The 21,072-nt window shown below is 42.9% G+C and overlaps 1 protein-coding gene across 1 annotated transcript in view; it reads right to left on the bottom strand.

The window, feature by feature from the left end:
- Nucleotides 1–21,072, bottom strand: part of TRPM6 (transient receptor potential cation channel subfamily M member 6) — a 720,746-nt gene that overhangs the window by 534,370 nt on the left and 165,304 nt on the right. Inside the window, exon 4 of the mRNA XM_086961279.1 lies at nt 13,901–14,081. Coding sequence (XP_086817405.1) covers nt 13,901–14,081 — 181 coding nt within the window. The remainder of the gene's footprint in view (nt 1–13,900; nt 14,082–21,072) is intronic.

Consider the following 21,072-nt stretch of genomic DNA (forward strand, 5'->3'; position numbering starts at 1 on the left):
CGCTGGTACCGTCGACGGAGACGAAACAGGCAACATTATCCTGAGAGACTACATGCCAGTAAACAGTGAGCTAACATGTCAATGAGTAGAGTCAAGACACATTTTGTGGATAGATTAGCAAACTAAATATTTTCCAATAGGTAAGTTTTAAGAAAAGAAGATGTTGAGGTTTATTATCAATCAATCAATCAGGGTCTTATAGAGTACACTAGTCACCCGTGAAGGTCTCAAGGTGTTGAGGGAGGGGTGTGAGCCTCTCCATTAGGGTCATTCCAAGAGCCATTTCTTGAGGTCCTTTCTGAATTGGTGATGTGAGGTAGGAGAAGAATCTTCCACCTGCTCTGGTCCTGTGGAAACAAGGGACGGTGACTAGGGCGAGGTTGGATGAGCAGAGATTACTCTTGGGGACGTCGAAGGAGATTCGTTCGTGGTGGTTTTGGGTCCCAGTTGTGGAGGGCATTGTAGGCATGTGTGAGCAGCTTGAATGTTATTCTTCTTTCGACGGGTAGCAAGTGGAGTTTGTGGAGGTGTTGGGTGATGTGGTTGGGTCATGGGATGACTAGGATGAGTCTTGCTGCATCGTTCTGGATGGTCTGAAGTTTGCGAAGAAGTTTTTTGTTGATTCCGGAATAGAGAGCATTGCCGTAGTCCAGTCTGCTGGCGATGAGTGCATGGGAGATGGTTTTCCTGGAATTGAGGAGGATCAACTTTAACGTCTTGCAAAGTATGCAGAGGGTGCTGAAGCATGCAAAGGATACGGCATTGATCTGGTGATTCATGGTAAGTAAAGAGTCAAGAAGGATGCCGAGGTTGCGTGGTCTGTTGGGGTGGGTGGGTTTCCGAGGGCAGGGGGCCACCAGGTGTTGTCCCATGTGAAAGGATTGGAGCCTAGGATGAGGGCTTCTGTTTTTAACGAGTTGAGCTTGAGGCAGCTGTTGTTCATCCCGGTCACAACAGCTCATCCCTTCTTGGAAGTTGTGCCTGGTGTTGTAGGGTTCCTTGGTAAGGGAGAGTATGAGCTGGGTGTCGTCGTAGTAGGAGACAATGTTGTGCCCATGGTTTCTGATGATGGTTGAGTCGGGACCATGTAAACATTAAAGAGGGTGAGGCTGAGGGAGGATCCTTGGAGTACTCTACATCTGATCTCTGTCGGATCTGAGAGGAGGGGCGGGAGTCTTATTCTCTGTGCTTTGCCTGAGAGGAAAGATCGTATTCAGTATAAGGCTTTTCCTTGAATGCCCACTTCGTGGAGTTTGGTGGCTAGTGTGCGGTGGGAGACGGTGTCGAAGGCTGTCAATAGGTGCAGGAGGATGAGGGCTGCTGTGTAACCTTGGTGGAGGCTGGCGCGGATGTCATAGGTGGCGGCAAGGAGGGCGGTCTCGGTGCTGTGGTTGCTGCGGAATCCAGATATAAGCAAGACTGGAGTAGTTATGACTTAGAAAGACATGATTCTTAGAATCTGGGGAACTCTCTTGGAGGATCGGTTTAGAGATTGTTGCTTTTTCAGCCACAAGGCTTTGAGGAAGTGCTGTTCCATACAGCAGGCAATGAGGACTCTTTGTGCAATCCACTTTCAGATATTCAAGGAAGTTGCATAAATCTGGGACCGCATCTTAATGGGCTTGGCTAACGCTGAGCAGAACCAAGCACCAGTTTTATGCGCATGCAGTATGTAAAACAGTTAATTTACCCTGCTGTTTCTCCTAGTTAGTGCATTGTTTCAGACAGCACAGTCCAGAAAGAGAAAGTGGCAAACCTTGTTCACTGCTTCTAAGCTGTACTGTATAAACATGAACACTAATTCAGACAAATATGGAGTTAAATAGACTTTGTGCACTGCAGGCAAATGATGCAGGCGCTCAGCTTTGCATTAAAATAGCAGGGCCCATCATGATACCGCCCGGTTATGTAAATAAGGCAGGCAATTATGATAACACAGGGGTGGACTACTGAAGAGACTGCTGAGAGATCACACTACGCTTTATCACCCATGCATGAGCAGGGATCCCTTGCTGCTTGCAGTATACATGGTGTTCGCAGAATTCAGTGGCCGCATTTTGGCAACACTGGATGGGTGCTATTTGTGGTTCTTCGATAAACCCTGGTCAGAGAGTCCAGTGATCAGGAAAACCAGGGGATTCCTGCAGGAGGAACCTCGGGATCCATCACCCTAGTCCATCTGCTTTCTGCTCTCCCACCCTCCTGTGAAAGTGCAAGCACCTTTGTTGTCATCAAAACCAGACCTCTGTCATCTGTCGCTGATTCCGTAGGCTGCCCATGTGGAATGCAGGGTCTTGAATGTAACAGCCCTTCTTCTACAAAATAGCAGGAGAGAGTAAAAGTTCAATAACTGGAAAGAGGTGAGCATTCAGAAAAAAAGTGCAGTCCAGTCATTCACACGACCACCCTCACCATCTCCCCTCTAACAGATTATCTGTTGCCTTATATTTGTTACGGATATCATGCTTCTAGCATTTTCTCATTCATTCTTAACTCCTTTTGTTTGTATCTTTTTTTCCTACACCCCTTTATACATTCTGTCTCTGTCCTGCTCTATGCATTGGCTTCCACTGCTGGGCCAGCACTACTTGGCCTTTCATTTACTGATTAAAGTCTCATGCTAAAAAAACATACAGCTGTTACAGCCTATACAATCACTAGCCTGGAACCCATACAAACCTCATACAAATGCTTTTTCTCGTAGGGGCCATGGCAGGTTCGGGGTCATTTTAGGTGACAGGTGCAAAGGTATCTGTCACTTGGTTTTTCAGGATGGAGTATAATGCAGAAAGCATAGCATGGAAATGCCCCTTGCTGCGCTGATTTCATGTTACTCAAGGCCCTCATCACCAGTGCTGGCTGTTGGGGTTGCAGTCACATGCCAACATTGTTCATTGCTGATGAGCATCCGTGTTCTTCCCAGGTATTAATCTTGGAAATGTCTTGGAAATACGACTTCCTCTAGGGATTACTTTTGACTAGGTCATACAAACCAAGACAGGACTAAGAATGAGAACAACAGGCAAAAGCCATCAGGGATTATCCTTGAGAATGGCCTTTTAAAAGCATCAAGAAAGCTACCAGAGCATAGAAGCATGCTAAACTTTCCATGGTCACACAGACCAGAGTACAGACAAATTCAACAAGATGGGAAAACAATGGAGATTCTTACTTGAAAAGACAGAGGAAACACTGGAAGAGGAGAGAGCAATACTAGATCTCCTGCTGCTACTCCACAGTTCTATGTGTACCTCAATACTCCGACCAGGATGACTGGCACAAAAACCCTTGCACAGGGAGGGAGTCAACTAAGGACGCAAATACAAGGGGAAAATCTCCATAGCACGGGCATTCACTCGCCAGCCAAAAGAGTTCAGTATTTAATGACCATAGCTATTTTAGTAGCATCCATTGCTCCGGCTGCACTTAGTACTTGGACATGTTATATCCTGAATTAAAGAGAGCGCTGTACATAAAGCACAAGTTGAGTATCCTGCCGAATAGGGATTACCTAACCTGAATTTTCAGGCTTGCCCCAGGATCTGAGTGCTGTGATTGTAGGTTTGGTGGGATAGATAACCCAACTCATTTTCTCTTGTTTTGTAGTAAATATGATTTCGCCCGGCGTCGTTAGCTTCTCCCCTCTTTAAAGCTTATGAAGCTAGATGGGTTAAGTCGACAATGGCACTATGCATTAGTTGGGATGAAATGTACATGGATAATTTTGTGGTGTCATCCCTTTGGGTGGCATGGCCCTGCCTGAGAGAACTAGCCACTGTGCTAGAGATCAATTCAGCCTGATACCTTAAGAGACTTTGCTCATCAGGTAATGTGCTATTGGTCCTAGTTCTTACCGTTTACATTATAGAAATTGAACGAGGATCGAACGAGAAGGCTGACTATTCATAATGGGATGGAAAATATCACCTAAATGTTCTATTCCTCGTGCTTGCACGTTCATATTTCATGAATTTGGTGACTGGTAGGCTGGGAAGCAATGCTGTGCTTAGTTGTGGGATAGCTTATCTCATTTAAGTGTTTTACTCCATGCACTTGTATTTTTATGCATTTCGTGAATTTGAAGTTTTCTATGTTCCAATGCAATGCTGTGCTTAACTGTGACTATGTTTTCAAGCAGATTGCATTTCAACATGTTCTTAAGAAAATCTATTGTATTCATTTTGTTTTTAAAAGCGTTTTTATAATTGTATGGCGGTCTGCTGAAACAATAAACTTTGACTTAACTAACAACCACAGTATGAAGGCAGAAGCAACATCTAAGAACAGCGTGCCATGCCCCTGGTGCTGTGACATGCAAAAAGGAGGAGAAAGATGACTCAGAAAAGCAGGTCAAGTCTAATGCAAAGAACACTCATTTGACCAGGTAGCTGGAACAGCTACAGAATGGACAGAAGGCGCAGAGCCAAAAAAGAACTGGAAGTTCGTGGCCAAAGCCACCTGCACCTACTCCATCCTCATGTACTGCAGAGGGTACTCACTGTGGATATAGAACAGGGTTCTCCAAAGTCAGTCCTGGAGAGCCAGATCCATGCTAGATTTTTGAGATAACTACATTTATCTAAATGGGGATATGCTAAATATCCGGCATGGATACAGCCCTCCAGGACCGACACTGGAGAATCCTGGTATAGAAGAACTGAAGGACATCAAATAAAGAAAGCTCAAGCATGCACAGGAAATTCCTCATGAAACCAGATAGGAGGGATTACAAACAAAAATGTATACACAAATCAGTGTAAAAAGAGATACTAGACATACTAAATGACAGACTAAGGTCTTTTGATGAGAAATTGGAAACAGCATGACAATGTTAGAGAAAGTTGCTAGAGGAAGCAAGTAAAAGGGCCTCACTGAGCCATCTGAGATTCTTATTGAAATTCCCCATCAAGATATCAAGGTCAGAAATAAAGGACAGAATATGGAGGAGAGATATGCAATCAGATACAGCCCACAAGCAGGTAACATTCCTCCACGGAACCCACTCAGACTTTAAAGACAACACAGAAAGCAAATTACATTGGTTCAAAAGTGAGAGTAACCCTCTTAGATCAGTATGAAAATGAATGGAAGCAGGATTGTTTTCAACAATCTATCTAATTTGATCAAACCTCAGTTCCAGCTTCTCAATTTGGGGAATCTGTGCTAGATACCAATGAAACTATCAACAAAACAGAAATTATTCTTAGCCGTGCAAGAAAACGAGGAGAGGTGCACCACCAGGGAAATACCCTCTCTTTCTAACCAGACTTCATGTTGGCAGTGCACACGGCGAAAAGAGAATTTCTGCTCGCCAAACGAGCACTCCAACAACTTGGGGTGAAGTATGCCCTGCTCTATCCTGCCAAGCTGAGACTCACACATGAAGGGAAAACACAAACATTTACAGATCCGACGGCCACTGTGAAACTAGCCAAGCAAGAGTAGGTGTGCCTCATCCAAGTCCCCCCGCTCGTCGGAGGAAGGCCGTACTAGTGACAACGACTGAGAATGGCGGAAGCTACACTTTAAAAGACTGCACCAGTATACGGAAGAGAGACTGAACTGCGGTGGCTCCTTCTGAGTGTTACTGGCTGACAAGGCACATCAGTATATAAAGATTGTTTAAAAAATTATGAACCTTACTCCCTTAATTCACCTCTTGGCCACCCTAGTCCTTGTGGCGGGGTTAATAAGCCAGGTGTTCCATGGCCCCATAGGACAATCCCGCTTTACTATGTTGTTGGGTTAACTGGGAATTGGGAGGCCGGAGGGTACAATGTCTCAACCTGATTGGGGGGTTGGAGTGGGAGGGGGGAGTTTGACCACTGCAATGTTTCTGATTTTGTGGGATATTCGCGGGGGAACAATGGAGGAGGGACGGTCACACAAGCCAGACTATCCGAGATAATAATAGACTGATTGAACCCAATGCCGAAGGCTCAGGCCATATTAGCACTAAAGTTGATCACAACGCTGACAGCCAGGACTTCCGGGTCAGAGTTAAAATGGAAACGAGCATAGCTACATCTTACCTAGATGGTTAGCATCAGATGTCTCACTTGGAATATAAGAGGCCTGAACGACTATTGCAAATCCCGACTTGTGCCTGCCTACCTGGTAAGACATAACATTGATATATGTCTCCTATAGGAGACACATATGACTGCTGGCACCACCACTAGAATGCGAGCCCAATGGTTGGGGAGACACACTCCTCGATATCCTCAAATTACAGTAGGGGAGTCTCTCTGCTGATCAAAAAAGATGTGCTGTGGCACACTAAACAACTTCACATTGACCAAGAGGGCCGATAAATAATTGCAGTAGGCACGCTATACAAAAAGGCCATGACATTGATAGCTGTGCATGGACCAAATGAAGACGACCCAGAGTTCTTCCTGAATGTGTGGAGACATGCAGCAAATTATGGCCCGGGAATGGTGCTCTGGGGGGTAGAATTTAATGTGGCACTACAGAGGGCGCTGGACACGACGAACAAGTCCACGGGTGGCTGAGTCACTCAATACAATAATGTCGACCACTAACTCACGAAACGGCGGTGTCTCAGAACAAATCAACATCACCCGGGGCACAAGACAGGGATACCCACTGACCCCGCTCTTGTTCGCTATAGCCATGGAACTGCTGACAGCCAGGCTACAGCAGCATCATACACAGCGGGCATTGGCTTCAAGTCCTGAGGCCTCATAGTGTCCATGTATACTGATGACGTGGCTTTAAATGTCCGCGATCTCACAACTAATCTGGAACTGGTTATACGCAAGGTGATATGCTATGATGGACACTCTGGCATCCAGAATAACTGGTCTAAGTCAATCCTATTTCCATTGACAGATACCACCAAACCATACGCAACTACATACCCTCTAAAATGGGCATTGGAACCAGTTAAATATCTGGGCATATCTAAGCAGAGATCCAGAGGAGGTATGGAGAGCAAAATACAGCAGTGCCATGGATTGGCTGGAGGCCTGAATCCAATTGTGGACTAAATTCCCTCTGTCACTGGCGGGCCGCATAGACATTGCCAAAATGGTCATACTGCGAATGATTCCATACCTTTTTGTAAATATTCCAATCCCCCTCACAGCTCAATTCCCCAAAAGGCTGCGATCCAACTTGATAACGCTTGCTTGGGTGGGTAAACAATCGAGGGTGGCCTACAAAAGGTAAGCTGTGCCACCCAGACCGAGAGCTGAGCAGTCCGGAAGGTGAGGGAAAAAGATCTGGGTTCTATGATTTTTTTTTTGTTGTAAATCTGTTTATTACACAGAGTAGCAATCCAATCATTACATACAATGAGTTATTTCTAAATGAAAAATGTTCAGGGGTAAAGCCGAGAATGTGGTACAGTACAGTGGGATTGCAGACTATCCGATTGGCTCATAAAGATAATACATTTTTGCTTTTTTATAAAACGAGAAAGTAAAAGATAAACCATAATAGAAATAAAGAAAAAGCGGTCACACATGTACACAGAATGTTGAAAGACAATAAAGCTGCGAGCAATATCGAGCAGACTAGTCAGCACAAAATCTTGATTCGTATATAGCATGACACATATCATATGGAGCAACATGACTGTTAATCCCAGATCCATCATTTGTCAAATGTCACATAGATGATGCCGGAACCTCCTAGTAAGAAAGGCAACACTCAATGCGGCCATAGAGAGCACACATAATATAACCAGTGCAGACAACCACGTGCCCAGTAGTGCCAGTCAAGCATGCCCTAGCGCCAAATAGTGCCAGAAGTAGTTATCAAGTGCTGTTGTGATACTGCTTATCCCACCCTCGCAGGGACAAAGGAATTAATTGATTGGGATTGCGTCTCCTGGGCTATTTTCGCGATATATTTCCGATATGGCCCCCAGATATCTAGCAGCCTGGAGGCTGTTGGAACCGTCTCAGAGTATTCAACGCTGTTTACATTGCAGTATGCCATGCTACGCAGCCGAGTGCGAACAGTAGGAGCTCGCCTAGCACACCAGAGCAGCGCCACTTCACGCTTAGCTAAAAGGAAGCCAATGGATGCCAACTTCCGTAGCGGGCGCGGGAATTCGGCGACATAGCCGAGTAGCGCAATTTCAGGGGTGGGTTGTAGAACCATTTCAAGCATCTCCCTCAAAACCCGATGCACCTGCTGCCAGTAGGTGTGTAGTTTCGGACAAGTCCAGGAAAGATGGGCAAAATCAGCCTGTGGGCCGTGGCATTTAGGGCAAGTGTGCGGTCTGCTTGGATCAATTCTATGGGCGAGTGCTGTAGTGTAGTATGCCCTCCTGAGGAACTTGAAATGTATACGTTTGTGTCTGGCATTAATGGACACATCTCTTGTGGTGGCACAGCACGCTGCCCACTGGTCGTCCATGATTGGAATACCCAGGTCGCCCTCGCAGTCAGCGCGCACCTTAGAGTCGAGTGAGGGAATTGAGGCCAGACACAGCTTGTATAGCTTAGACACTACATGCGCCCCAGTTTGGTGTTGTATTATGAATGTGAACGCGGGGGTGTCATCAGGAGGAAGCGGGAATGTGGGAAATTCGGCCCTAAGCATCGAACGAAGTCTAGTCAGTGTGAATGAGTCCATGAAGGTCCTGTCCGTGAAGCAGGGATCTTCAGTAAGAGAAAAGGCATGTCCATCCGGGAAAAGGTCACCTACAGTGTGTAGTTGGTATTTGGAGAGTGTGCGTCGTACCACCGAATCACCTGTGATGGGGAGCCAGTGGGTATTGGGCAACGGCAATGCAGGCGAGTATAGCTTCTCGAGCAGTAAGAGGCGTCAAATTTTGTGCCCCAGGCCCACTAAGTAGTGGACAAAGGCTGTATGTCCTGTGGGTCCTGGGGAAGACCCTTAGGAAGGACGGAGGAGAGGGCCACAGGGAGCGCCAAGTCAGCCTCTGGTCGCAGATGGGGTATCCTGGCATTAGGGTATCTGGGTTCTATGATAACAGGGACGCAGTGATCCTGTTGCTGTGCCCAAATGGAGAAATTATCTTCCAACTACAGACTACGACTGATACACTTTTATTGCTTACACCAACACAACTAAACACAACAGGACCGACTGCACACCCACGCTACTTGCACTGCCGGAGGTCGGAGGTAATTACTTGTCTGCTGGGCTTTGTTAGGGAGATGTAGACGACTCACGGATAAGTTGTTCCTACTAGCAAAACGTAGGGTGGCGATACACTGGGGGAGGCAACAGGTCCCGACGATGCGGGCCTGGATGGCAGACATTTCCTATTGCCCGGAGTTGCTGATGACATACTGGGACATGATGCTTCTAGCTGCACAGCCTAAGGATATTTGGTAACCTTTTGTGGCTTACTTCAGGCAGGGCGACACGGGCAGGTTGCATGCACTGAACACAGACACCCCACCAGATGGAAGTTGGGAGGGCCTGTTGAGGCCAACCTGCCGTGGCTGTACTACCACTAGCCTGGCTTAGACATCATAAAGAGACAGGAGCATTGGTCGTCAGTATGGGTCAATGACGTTGCAAAATCCATATTATATAGATTGAGCATGCTTTCTTGTGTCGCATACAATGAGTACAATGATACAATGTAATGGGGTCAAGTGTAACTATGCTGGGTGGGGGGATTTGTTATTGTTTAAAAATCAATAAAGAAAATAAAAAATAAAAAAACTGCAAATGTAATCAATTGAGATAGCATATATCTCGTGTGTTAGTAACATTGATCAAGTAGCCTTGAATCCCCTGATGTATTGGTCCCATGCAATACCTAGTATTGGTTCTTCCTGTATCCTCTCTAAGGGCATCCATTTTTCCTAAAAAAGACTGTTTAAGCTCTTTTTTACTAAATTGCAGGATGTCAGTGGGGGCCAAGATACTAAGGTAACCCCCCAATTCCTGTAATATTCCATCCACAAACTACAACCATGGGATTATTTTGTGATGATCAAGATCTATACAACCTCTTATGATGTCTCTAGTTAACTTGGTGCCTTTTTTACTCCAAATACTATGCCACTTAGTCAAGGCGAATGGAATCAGTCAAGGTGAATGGAATCTTCTATGTATATTAGAGCGAGTTCCTTAATAGTAATGTAGGATGCGGTCGATTTAGGAAGTGCCAAAGGCCTAGCTAGGAAATTAGTTTCCTGTATCTGAATCATGTTACAAGTTGTTTTGCCCCCATACTTGTGCTCCATACAGTGCATCTGGAAGGCATTTAGTTTTATATAATTTCACAAGCTCTCTAATGGGTTTGCTGCTTATTTTGTTGGCAAATCTAAACACCCCTTCAATAGATCCTAATGAATTTTAAATTTGCAGTTTGAGCATGTCTTCCTGTGAAAAAAGACTGCCCAAATAATTGAAGGTCTTCACTTGCTCTAGTTTATGTCCTGTGGCAAAATAGCTTTTGCCCTGTTTTCCCTCCTACCACAGTCCATGGTGTATGCTTTTGTTAATTTCAGTTTTAGGTCTCTGCACTCCATAAAAGTTACAAAGTTATTTGGGGTGACATGGGAGCCTAATCCTGAGTGCATCTGTTTTTACCCCGTGTAACAAACTATCCACCCAGTTAATTTATAATAAAAATAAAAATGGGGCGAGGAGAGGACGCATTCCCATTTTCCATAAAAACGTACACAGGCTGTTAGAGATGCAAAAAATTGTGAGAGGTGGCAGATGATGTCTGCTGGAGATCCCATATCTACTAGGGTTTGCTACAGTTTCACTCACTCAAATGCACTACTGAAATCTGTGAAACAGAGATGAATGCACCCCTGGTGTGCCAAGGTATATTTACTTACTATTAGATACAGATTAATACCCTGTTCCAATGTGCCAATTTCCTTTCTAAATCCATATTGGGAATCTGTCAGAATAAGATTTTCCTGGGTCCATGTTTCCAAACTGCCTAATATTACCCTCCCTATTATTTTTACAGAAGAATCTAGTAAAGAGATTGGACGGTAGTATCTAGCGTCACCTATGTCCTCCCCCCCCCACTTAAATATAGGTACAATGATACTATCACTCCAGGGCTCCGAAAAGTAACCGTTTGCTGCAGCATTACAGACCTGGGTTAAGATTGGCACCCATAACGATATACTAGATTTGAAAGCATCAACTGGGGCTCTGCATGGCATCTTTCCTATGGAACTTTCACATAGGGCTACAGTAACTTCTTCAATATCAATTAGATTCACAGGTACAAACATCCATACATCAGATGGATCTCTGATTGCAAGGACACCAATATTTTCTGGATTCTAAGCTTCTGTAGTGACTGAGACCACAGTGGAGGTTATGTCATTATCTTTAAAAGGGGGAATTGATGATTTTCCAGAACAAGTTACTATCCCCAGTGTCCGCTGCACGTTATAAATGTACCCAGACCTGATCCTGGAGTTCCCTTTTCATTGTGGATAGCACTATCTTATAGTTCCTTCTTGGCTCGTTTACTTCCCCCTATCTTTTGGGGTTTCCTGTAGTGTATTCCGAATGATCTGATTTGCTCTAGAGCAGGCGCTATCAAACCACCACTTGGCCTTTCTACTTTCCCCTGGATTCTTCACCTGAATTTTCAATTAATCTGCATTGCTGATACAATATTGTGAAAAGTCTCTAGCAGTTATTCACAGTTGATACCCATTGAGTGGAGTTATTGAAAGTTTCCCAGTTCTCTTCAACTCGTGTTTCTGTTCCTCGTTTATGCCATTCCATTTTAAACTAATGCCATTACTGCCCACATTTTCAATAGATAATTGTAGCCCGACACCCTTTATTTTATTATAAGTCCTAATAAGTGCAAGTTTAAATACTAAATGATCGCTAAGTACAGTGGGTTCTAGCGTAAGACAATTGCAGAGGTTAATTCATTTACCGAGATCATAATTTGGTCGATGCTAGAACGATGGTTGTTTCCATGAAATGTAGGCATAAATCTCCAGCTTGTTCTACTTCTTGCTCAATCAGTTCCATAATTAATTTAGACATAAGTTCATTTAAAGACAGCTCTTGGAAAGTGCATGTGTTCTTCCCCATAATAGTTTGTGTGGCCACATACTATACTAGAAGAGCAATTTCATTTACTCATATTAAAATCACCTCCCAAATATAAATGTAATCAACACCAGTTTTCTTTGCATATTACCTCATTTCCTTATTCAATTCCATGATAACAATGTAATGTTAATCTATTAAACACATTGTCATAGAAATGTATCTAAATGACTTCATACTTTAGATCGATTAGCAGTTGTACCAGTTGATAGTAAGGAAAGCTATTAAACAATTTGTTTACGGTTATGAAAGCTAAGATTGAAATAAGCATCACCAGGCCTTATTTTGCTCACCCACAGCGCGAAGCAGTAACATGGGTGAGTAATAAGATATAGCCCTTGATGTGGAAATCCTCCCTGAGCCAGGCTTCCTGAAAGCTAATTATGCCAGCAGAGTATATGAATTGCAGCCACCCAGGATTCCCTAATCTACTCTTCACCCACACACATTCCATGTTTTAGTAATAGATAATCAATGGGGTTATGCCCTTCTCCCGGCCTGCGCCCTGTACCACCTATGCCAGTCTCTACTGCTAGGGCTTTGTCACAGACATATATCTCATTTACTTTCTCTCATCAATTGGGTAACGGGGCAACTCTATTTGCTGAAATGAACTTTGGCCGCCATAAGTGTGGCAGGGTATGCTCAGACGTGAGTCCCTTGCTCACTTTGCCACTGGAATCAAGCAAGACGGGCTGAAGACGGCTGGAATGCCAGAAACCGGTCCTCGGAAGCTTGTTTCCGGTCCAGGAAAGACATGGCTTGGCAGTTCGGGCTGGACTGTTCCCATGAGGCACAGGGTCAGACTGATTTGCATATAGCCATGTCTGAACTGGGGTGGCAGAGTGGGCTAAAGAACGGTGATGGATTAAACCCAGATCTTTTGACTGGGTGTGAGTGTTTGATTGATTCAGATGCTCCTTCCATCACCACCCCCTTTTGTACCGCTTTTGGCCGCCATAAGTGTGTCAGGGTATGCTCAGACGTGAGTCCCTTGCTCACTTTGCCAATGGAATCAAGCAAGCCGGGCTGAAGACGGCTGGAATGCCACAAACCTGTCCTCGGAAGCTTGTTTCCTGTCCAGGAAAGACATGGCTTGGCAGTTCGGGCTGGACTGTTCCCATGAGGCACAGGGTCAGACTGATTTGCATATAGCCATGTCTGAACTGGGGTGGCAGAGTGGGCTAAAGAACGGTGATGGATTATACCCAGATCTTTTGACTGGGTGTGAGTGTTTGATTGATTCAGATGCTCCGTCCATCACCACCCCCTTTTGTACCCCTGAAATGAACTGAGTCACATTAATATCAAAGTCTGGTGAACATCCACAAACTCATATGTTTGTGTTTCTTTGACAAATATTTTTTGGTACTTTTCCACATGAAAAAGCTTATATATCTGACATGATCAACAGCAGCAGTAAATTTCTTTCCAAAATATTATGGGGGATAACCTCCTGAAAATTGATGGGGTGTAGAGAAGGGGACTTCCATGGATGAGAAATATTTTCCCCACAGAGAAATCAAAAAAGTTAACCAGTGCAAATTCAATTTTGAATTACATCTATGCTTGCAAAAATGTATACCTGTTATATTCCCTTTTTGAGAAGAGGTTACTCATCTCAGTACTCTTGGGAACGTGACTCCAACATGGATTTTCCGGAGAATTAGAGTAATAGTTTCTGAGACAATAAACATTTTCAAAGTTTCTTTAAAATTAGTATTCATTTTCCAACTTTTCCCAGGGCATTTAGTAAATCAAACACAGGTTACTCCTTATGTAAAAACATTTCCATAACCTGCTTAAAATATTGATAAACAGTTATTATGTATTATACCTTTGCATGGTACGTATGGTCTCCATCTTGGAAGTTGATGGTACCAAAAGCATCAGTAGGACTTGTTTTAGTGTGCTTCTCTATAAACCATTCTTCATCCTCTCTATCTTGTGTACATGTGTAGACTGGCCAGCCATTATCTAATTCTGGGTGATCCCCAATGAGTCTCCCACAGCAACATCTGGAAAGATAGAAAAAAACTGTCATTTTTACTAAATTAGACGTAAAATATACTCATCATTTTGTTACCAAAAATGTCATCATTTTCTGAATATAATTCCTGTAAGTTACAACAGCCAAAAAGGTGCAATAGTCCAGCATCATACAATCATACATTGTCAACCACTGAACCTGCAATATCCTCCCATTACAAATCTTGAAAGCAGACAGCTGGGACTTAAACTAGAACCCGAGGAAATATATTATATATATGTTGTTTTTTACGTTTAAACATTTAAATAGAATTAAAACATACATATTTTGCAATAACATATTTTAATAACCTTTTTGTTTTATTTAATGTCTATTTAAAAATAAATATTACTTAAATGTTTAAAAATAAATGAATAATTTAAAGGAATTTTATATGTAATGTGTTGAAATGTTACAGTGCATAAATATAAACATTTTACTTTAGGTGGGATGTTATTTAATAAATAATTAAAACAATATTGTTCATTTATTCAAAATTAAGTTATTAGTGATGTTACATTTCTTTATTTTGTTCTATATTTAAACTAATAAGTAGTAATATTTATTCAACATTAAAATGTTACTAGTTTTTCAAAATATTAACAAACTTTTTAAATGTTACCTAATTTTTACTGGTGGCACAGATCTCTATTTGGTAATGTGTATGGAAAATTAAAAAAAAGTTTATTAACCATGTTCTATATTTATTTTAACTGCAGAGCAAAATTTAAAAAGCCTCTCCAGTGCTCTTAACTTAATTTAGATTTAAAAATCGATTAGTTTGAATATATTGAATGAAAGTACAATTATTATTCTGACATTTAAATTATAAAAACATCTACAAGTATGGTATTTTTTATGTAAAAATAATCATTTCAAGTGATGTGCAGACATAGTGCAAAAAGAAAATGAATTATATTTTATTAAAATTAATGCTACATACATTTTTAAATTAAAAAGGCATTTAAAATATGTAAAATATATTTATGTTTTATATTTAGATTATTTTTAACATTATATTACATATATCTATATTTTTAAGTAATGTAATTTAATGTAATATTATTTACCATGGGGGTTTATTTTAAGTCCCTACTCCTTTATTGTCTATGGGAGGGTGTTTTAATACCATTGGTTGGCCATGGGTGGTGCTGTACTTACTCCAAGTCTGAGCTGGAGTACATTTAGAACAGTTTTGGGTCCTTTTCGGCTTTATTAACTTTAAAGGTGCAGTTTGTGAATAGGAATTGGTTCACATTTGTGTGGGTGGATGCACGTCACTCCCTTAACCCTCCCTAACCCTTGCTAAGTTACTACTTACTCCTCTCTGGACCCCTCCCATTCAGTAGGAAGAATATACCCTTTTCCAGCCTCTCCCCCTCATCACACATTGACTGCTAAGGGCCCGATTACGATGTCGTTAGGAAGGGCTCCAGATGGGATTCGGTATTATACAATGCAATTTAGAACCCTTGTTCCCAACTGAATCGTACAGATTTCCCAACGACTGATTACAAATTCCGGAAAACGTTCGAGCAGTCTGAATCGGTTCCGAAAGGCACTTGGACAGCCGAGTATTCCGAAGCCAAATCGTACAGCTCTATGGTCACGGTTTCCAGATGAGAGATTAACGATGCCCAATTCAGATGCCTGAAACGAAACTGCTGCCGGAATCGGTCTTTGGGGACCTGTTGTGTGCCCCCTTCATCCGGAGACGTACAGATGTAGGTCGTGGAGGCACCCATGGGACCCCTCTTCCCAACCATGTACAATGTGGCAGGTACCATGGGGTGCCTGTCACAGAGTCCAAGGTTTTCTTATAGCACCCTGTTTTTCAATGGGAGCATGTGTTCTTGTTCGGAACACTGGCTCCCATTGAAGTCAATATGAGTCCGAACAAACGATGTTGGAAAGCATCGTAATCGGTCATCTGGACTTGCCGGGCCCGATTCGTGTGGAAACTAGTCCTGACATGATTCCTTAAGGACAGTTTCCAAACATCATCGTAATCGGGCCCCAAGTAGTAAACTTATATGTCCCAATAGAAAAGGTTGGAGGTATGAATGTGAAAATATGTTTGTCAAATGCATTTTGTAGCCAATACTACTATTGTGGTACTTCTTTGTGTACTACAAGTGGCAGCTTGTAAATTAGGCCTAGAGGTTTTACCATAAATTTAGGCAAGACAAGAATTGCACATTTTGGAAGAGCAGAAGTTAAATTTAGGTTTTAATTTCGATTGCTGTGGTGTTGAACAAGCCTTGTTCCAATCTTAACTCTGTGCCATATTTTATGGTGCCGAGAACGGGAATTCTGGAATCTATGTAATGTATGCAGACGTTAAAAACAATGTGAGGGTTAAGGTGATCCTATTGTCAGTGTGGAAGCAAATCTCATTTCACTACCTTAAGCATTTTAGCGCAAACAATTAGCATCCATTTTGTAATGGGGAAAATTGTTTCAGATTTCAATTTGCCTTAGCGAGTCCAGATTTAACCAGAAGCTACTATCATTGATTTTCTTTGTGAAAATGGTAATTTTCTTGACTTTTTTGTCTGCACTGGACATTCCCTGATCTTTATGAGCTATACAAATATAGCAATTTTCCTCATACCTCTTTAGGCTACATAGGGTCTGAGAAAACCATCAATTAAAAGCAGACTCTTAAAATCAGAATAGTGACAGTAGTGTGACTGTAGATGTCCTTGAAAACTGGGATCCCTGTTCACAATGAAACATCTATGAAAGCAAATAGTGAGGTGTTTTTCAAGGGTAATATCACAGAAGTCCAGAAGTAGAGGACTATGCAAATTGAGGAGATGTGACAGCCTAAAAGAGAGAATTTGACCGCAGGACAATCAGAAAATGTCAGTGACAAAAGATGAGAAGGAGTATTTCTGGATGAAAAAGCCAATTGTCTTGCTTTTTCTTCAGAGCACCTGAGCAAGGCTTCAAAATACCAGGACACAACATGAACACTCTTCAAAATAGAACTCTACACACTTTAGAATACCAAAATACAAAGCGAACAGAGCTCAACACTCATTTGCCAAGTAAAGGAGAATATTTGTTGCAGCACGTTCCTATATATTAAATGGCAATAATGCACATGTAAAATAATTTCATGTAATGAATGTATATACACAAGAACAAATGCATAGAAAGATAACTGCATGTACACAAAAACAGATAATTAGAACTTGGAATACTTCACTTGCTGTCTGTCTGGCATCACCCTGCCAGCATGACTAGGGAACCCATTGACAGGTTCAGCAGGAGCTCTCAACCCAGAAAGGTATCTAGGCAGTGCATCCACTCCAAGAAGAGTTTCGGTCAAAGCACCAAGAGGTCTAGAAATTCCCCCTTCTTTCATTTGCACAGTAGGTGCTGGCTGCACTCTCTGCATTGAGGTAACTCAATGGAGTTCGCCAGGCTCCAATGAGAGCTGAGACAGAATTCTTCACTTTCTAATTCTTGGACACTGTAGACCGCCCACACTGCCTGACTGTCTGTTCTAGTAGCTTATCTCTCCCGCTCGATGAAGTGAGAAACATAAACAATCTATGTGCAAGCAAGTAGCCTGAGCCTGCCTGCCTTCGCAACTGAAAGGAAGGGTCAGACAGACAGAACATAACATTTTGCTCACAAATGTAGTTAAAGCAACATGAAGTCATGGGTCAATACACATTCTCGCAATTTATGACTGCCTATAGCATTACACCAATGCATTGAAAATCAAGAAGCATGAGATAGAGACTATGTCAGTTAGGCTCATTAGTTCTTCTATTATCATCATCTTATGCAGCTTAACATAATACTTCCTTGTCCTTTTGGTACTTTGAGATTTTGTTGTGCATGGATGTATGTATGTTTACCAAATGTACAGGGCTTCTATCAGGGGTTCAGAATAGCAACATTCTAGAAAGTCAATGAACATATCCTCCACCCTCAGTCTCAAAGCATTCCTGCTACCTGGGAGGAATCATAGCATGTCTCCATGTCACTGCATTGCATTGGCACCGCCATGAAAAGTGTAGCCGTGAGGAAACTCATATTATGCTTGGTGGGGCCACAGCAGAGCCCAGGATGAAAATCCGATACCCCTTGGGGAAAGGATGACTAATTTAAGCTATTTTCAGTTTTACATAGCACTGTTTTGTATTATTAGGTGTTAGAGCAATTTACAAATAACCAATGAACCCGCGTCGAGAATCAGTTTTGCAATTTTGGACAGAGGGGAAGAGTGCTGCATGGAGACTAATATGGGCCTAGTAGTCAGTGCATCGTCGAGTGCATTTCTTGAGCACAAGGGCGTTTAGGAGAACATAAATGGAACGCCGCTGCCCGAGCCGTGGTAACAAGAGTTGCACCATTTTGGGCTGAAAGGATGGGGAAGGTAACATTCCTTTCTGTGGCACGATGTTCCTTTGCAAAGGATACCATACAGAAACAACAATGGTCCCAAGCAAGGAGACAGGAGATGATCGAAAATAAATATAGACTCAGTCAGTTCTATATTGCCGAAGACATGCCCAGCCGGGCAGAGGTCCTCAAGGTTTATATTTAAATAAAAGTTTGAAAGACAAAATAACACCTTCAACAGTTCACGTGCGTGGGGCACAAGCCTGTACCCAACCACGACAATACATAGACACAGACAACATACAGAAAGGGCTTGCAAGGCAAGATCAACAATCTCTGTAAGGTTCCAATTTAAACAGAGAAATTCTTGTAGGTACCATTACATAGTTTTGTATAGTAAATCATTATACAGGTATATGGTACTCAGAGAGTCGACGACGTTTCGGACCCCCTTACTAAATGATGGGGTCCAACATCAGGACAAAACAATAGTTGCCTTTAGAATAAAAGCCTCTTTAGCCTAAGGAAAAGAAGGGGGAACAAAAATTACATTAAGTTTAACCAAACACATAAGACTGGTGACATTGTGTAGTTGTTATGCTACTAATTCGCTTATTTCCAGGGTGGAGACAGCGAGAGGTATTTACATTATAGTGTCAGCAGGCATGTGACTGAGTGATAAAACACATACTGATGGTGGCTTAGTGAATGGCATACAGCTATTATGCCCGAAATGTGAGGGGTGTAGGTGAGTAGTTCACAAGATTAAAACCAAGGGGTGAGAACACGGTCAGGCAAAAAACGGCGCAGTGGTGCGGTTCAGATGCAAGGAGAAAAGATTCAGTGATAAACGGCGCAGTGATACAATTCAATTGCAAGGAGAAAGAATTTCAAGCTCACCAAAAGGGTGTAAGGTTTAAAAGCTCACAGGCGAGCTTACGATGAACAATTAAATAGGACCAAAATTTAGATGGAATATCCGTAGGGCTTGGAGTAGCTAAAATGAGAGGGAATACATTCACGTAAGGTTTATAGCAGCGAATATAAAGGGAGACAGCCAATGCTATGTACCGGCGGGTAGGGGAGAGTGAAGAAGGGCGGCTTACCGGTTAAGTTCAGAAAAATAGTTCTTGGGTCCAGGGGCGGAGCAGATAAGATACCTCGTTTCCGCTTGTACCTATATATAAGGGTATGGGTACATGTTTCAAAAGGGGGAAAGAAGGAAATGACCATTGGCATAAAGTGTCGGAGCCGAGTTGAGGCTTACCTTATGGTCCGGGTGTTACCGGTTGCGCCGAGTCGCGCTTGGGTCCTGGAACCAGGGGGTGGCCTGCGGGGAAGGAAAGGGATAAAGCCCGGTGAGACAATTGGGCAGTGGGGTTAGCGGGGCCACAGAAGCGAGGACCGGGCGCATCGTGGTCTTACCGGGTCAGTCGGCAGCACTGGATTTCCTGGTTGTGGAAGTCATGTGACCTCAACCATTATAGCATGGTTGGCCGCCAAAGAATAGCGCGCAGCCCCAAAGTCCCTACCTACTAAAGAATGCCACGAAAGGTTTTTCTGCATACAGAAGCATGGAGCCTACTAAGGATTCATACTTGTAAATACCTTTATAAACTGCAAGTACCATCATCCAAATTGCTTACTGTAAGCCACGCCCACTATGGGCGGACTCTTTCAATAAATTAAGAGTAAATCAAGAGGTGAGCTTTCTGTGCCTCTGTGAACTCATGATTAAGAGGCGTCTACCTCGAAATGCGTCGAGTATCAGTTTTGCAATTTTGGACAGAGGGGAAGGGTGCTGAATCGAGGCTAATATGGTCCAAGTGGTCAGAGCATCGTCAAGTGCATTTCTTGAGCACAAGGGCGTTTTGGAGAACATATATATATATATATATATATATTTTCACACCGCAACTTTACCAATTGAAAGAAGTCAGCTCGAGCCCAGATTCATCAGCGTGAAGTTTTATTTAACACACAGGATGCCAAAAACACCCGACATGTTTCGGTGCAGCCGCACCTTGGTCACGGGTCCCGACCCGTGACCAAGGTGCGGCTGCACCGAAACGCGTCGGGTGTTTTTGGCATCCTGTGTGTTAAATAAAACTTCACGAATCAAAAATATCGTTGAAAATTATATAGTTTGTTAAAATATCGAATTACTATTCCCACGTCCAGTGAGTGACACAGTAGGGAACGTGTTGGATAGCGTAGGGGTAAAAATTACTATTCCCACTCCAATGAGTCCAACAGTAGGGAAAGCACTGGATAGCGGGAGGGTAAAAATGACTATTCCCACTCCAGAGATTGCAACAGTAGGGAAAGCGTTGGATAGCGTTGGGGTAAAAATTACTATTCCCACTCCAGAGAGTGCAACAGTAGGGAAAGTGTTGGATAGCGTAGCGGTAAAAAGTACTATTCCCTCTCCAGTAAGTGCAACAGTAGGGAAATGGTTGGATAGCGTAGGAGTAAAAATTACTATTCCCACTCCAGAGAGTGCAACAGTAGGGAAAGTGTTGGATAGCTGGACACTAATCACTCCTGGGGCACAGCCGGGAGATAGCGCTCGACGTTTGTTTTTAAAAACCACTGTATTTGTTGTTATTTTATCTAAA

This window comes from Lissotriton vulgaris, chromosome 3_1, assembly GCF_964263255.1.
Source record: "Lissotriton vulgaris chromosome 3_1, aLisVul1.2, whole genome shotgun sequence".
NCBI classification, from domain to species: domain Eukaryota; kingdom Metazoa; phylum Chordata; class Amphibia; order Caudata; family Salamandridae; genus Lissotriton; species Lissotriton vulgaris.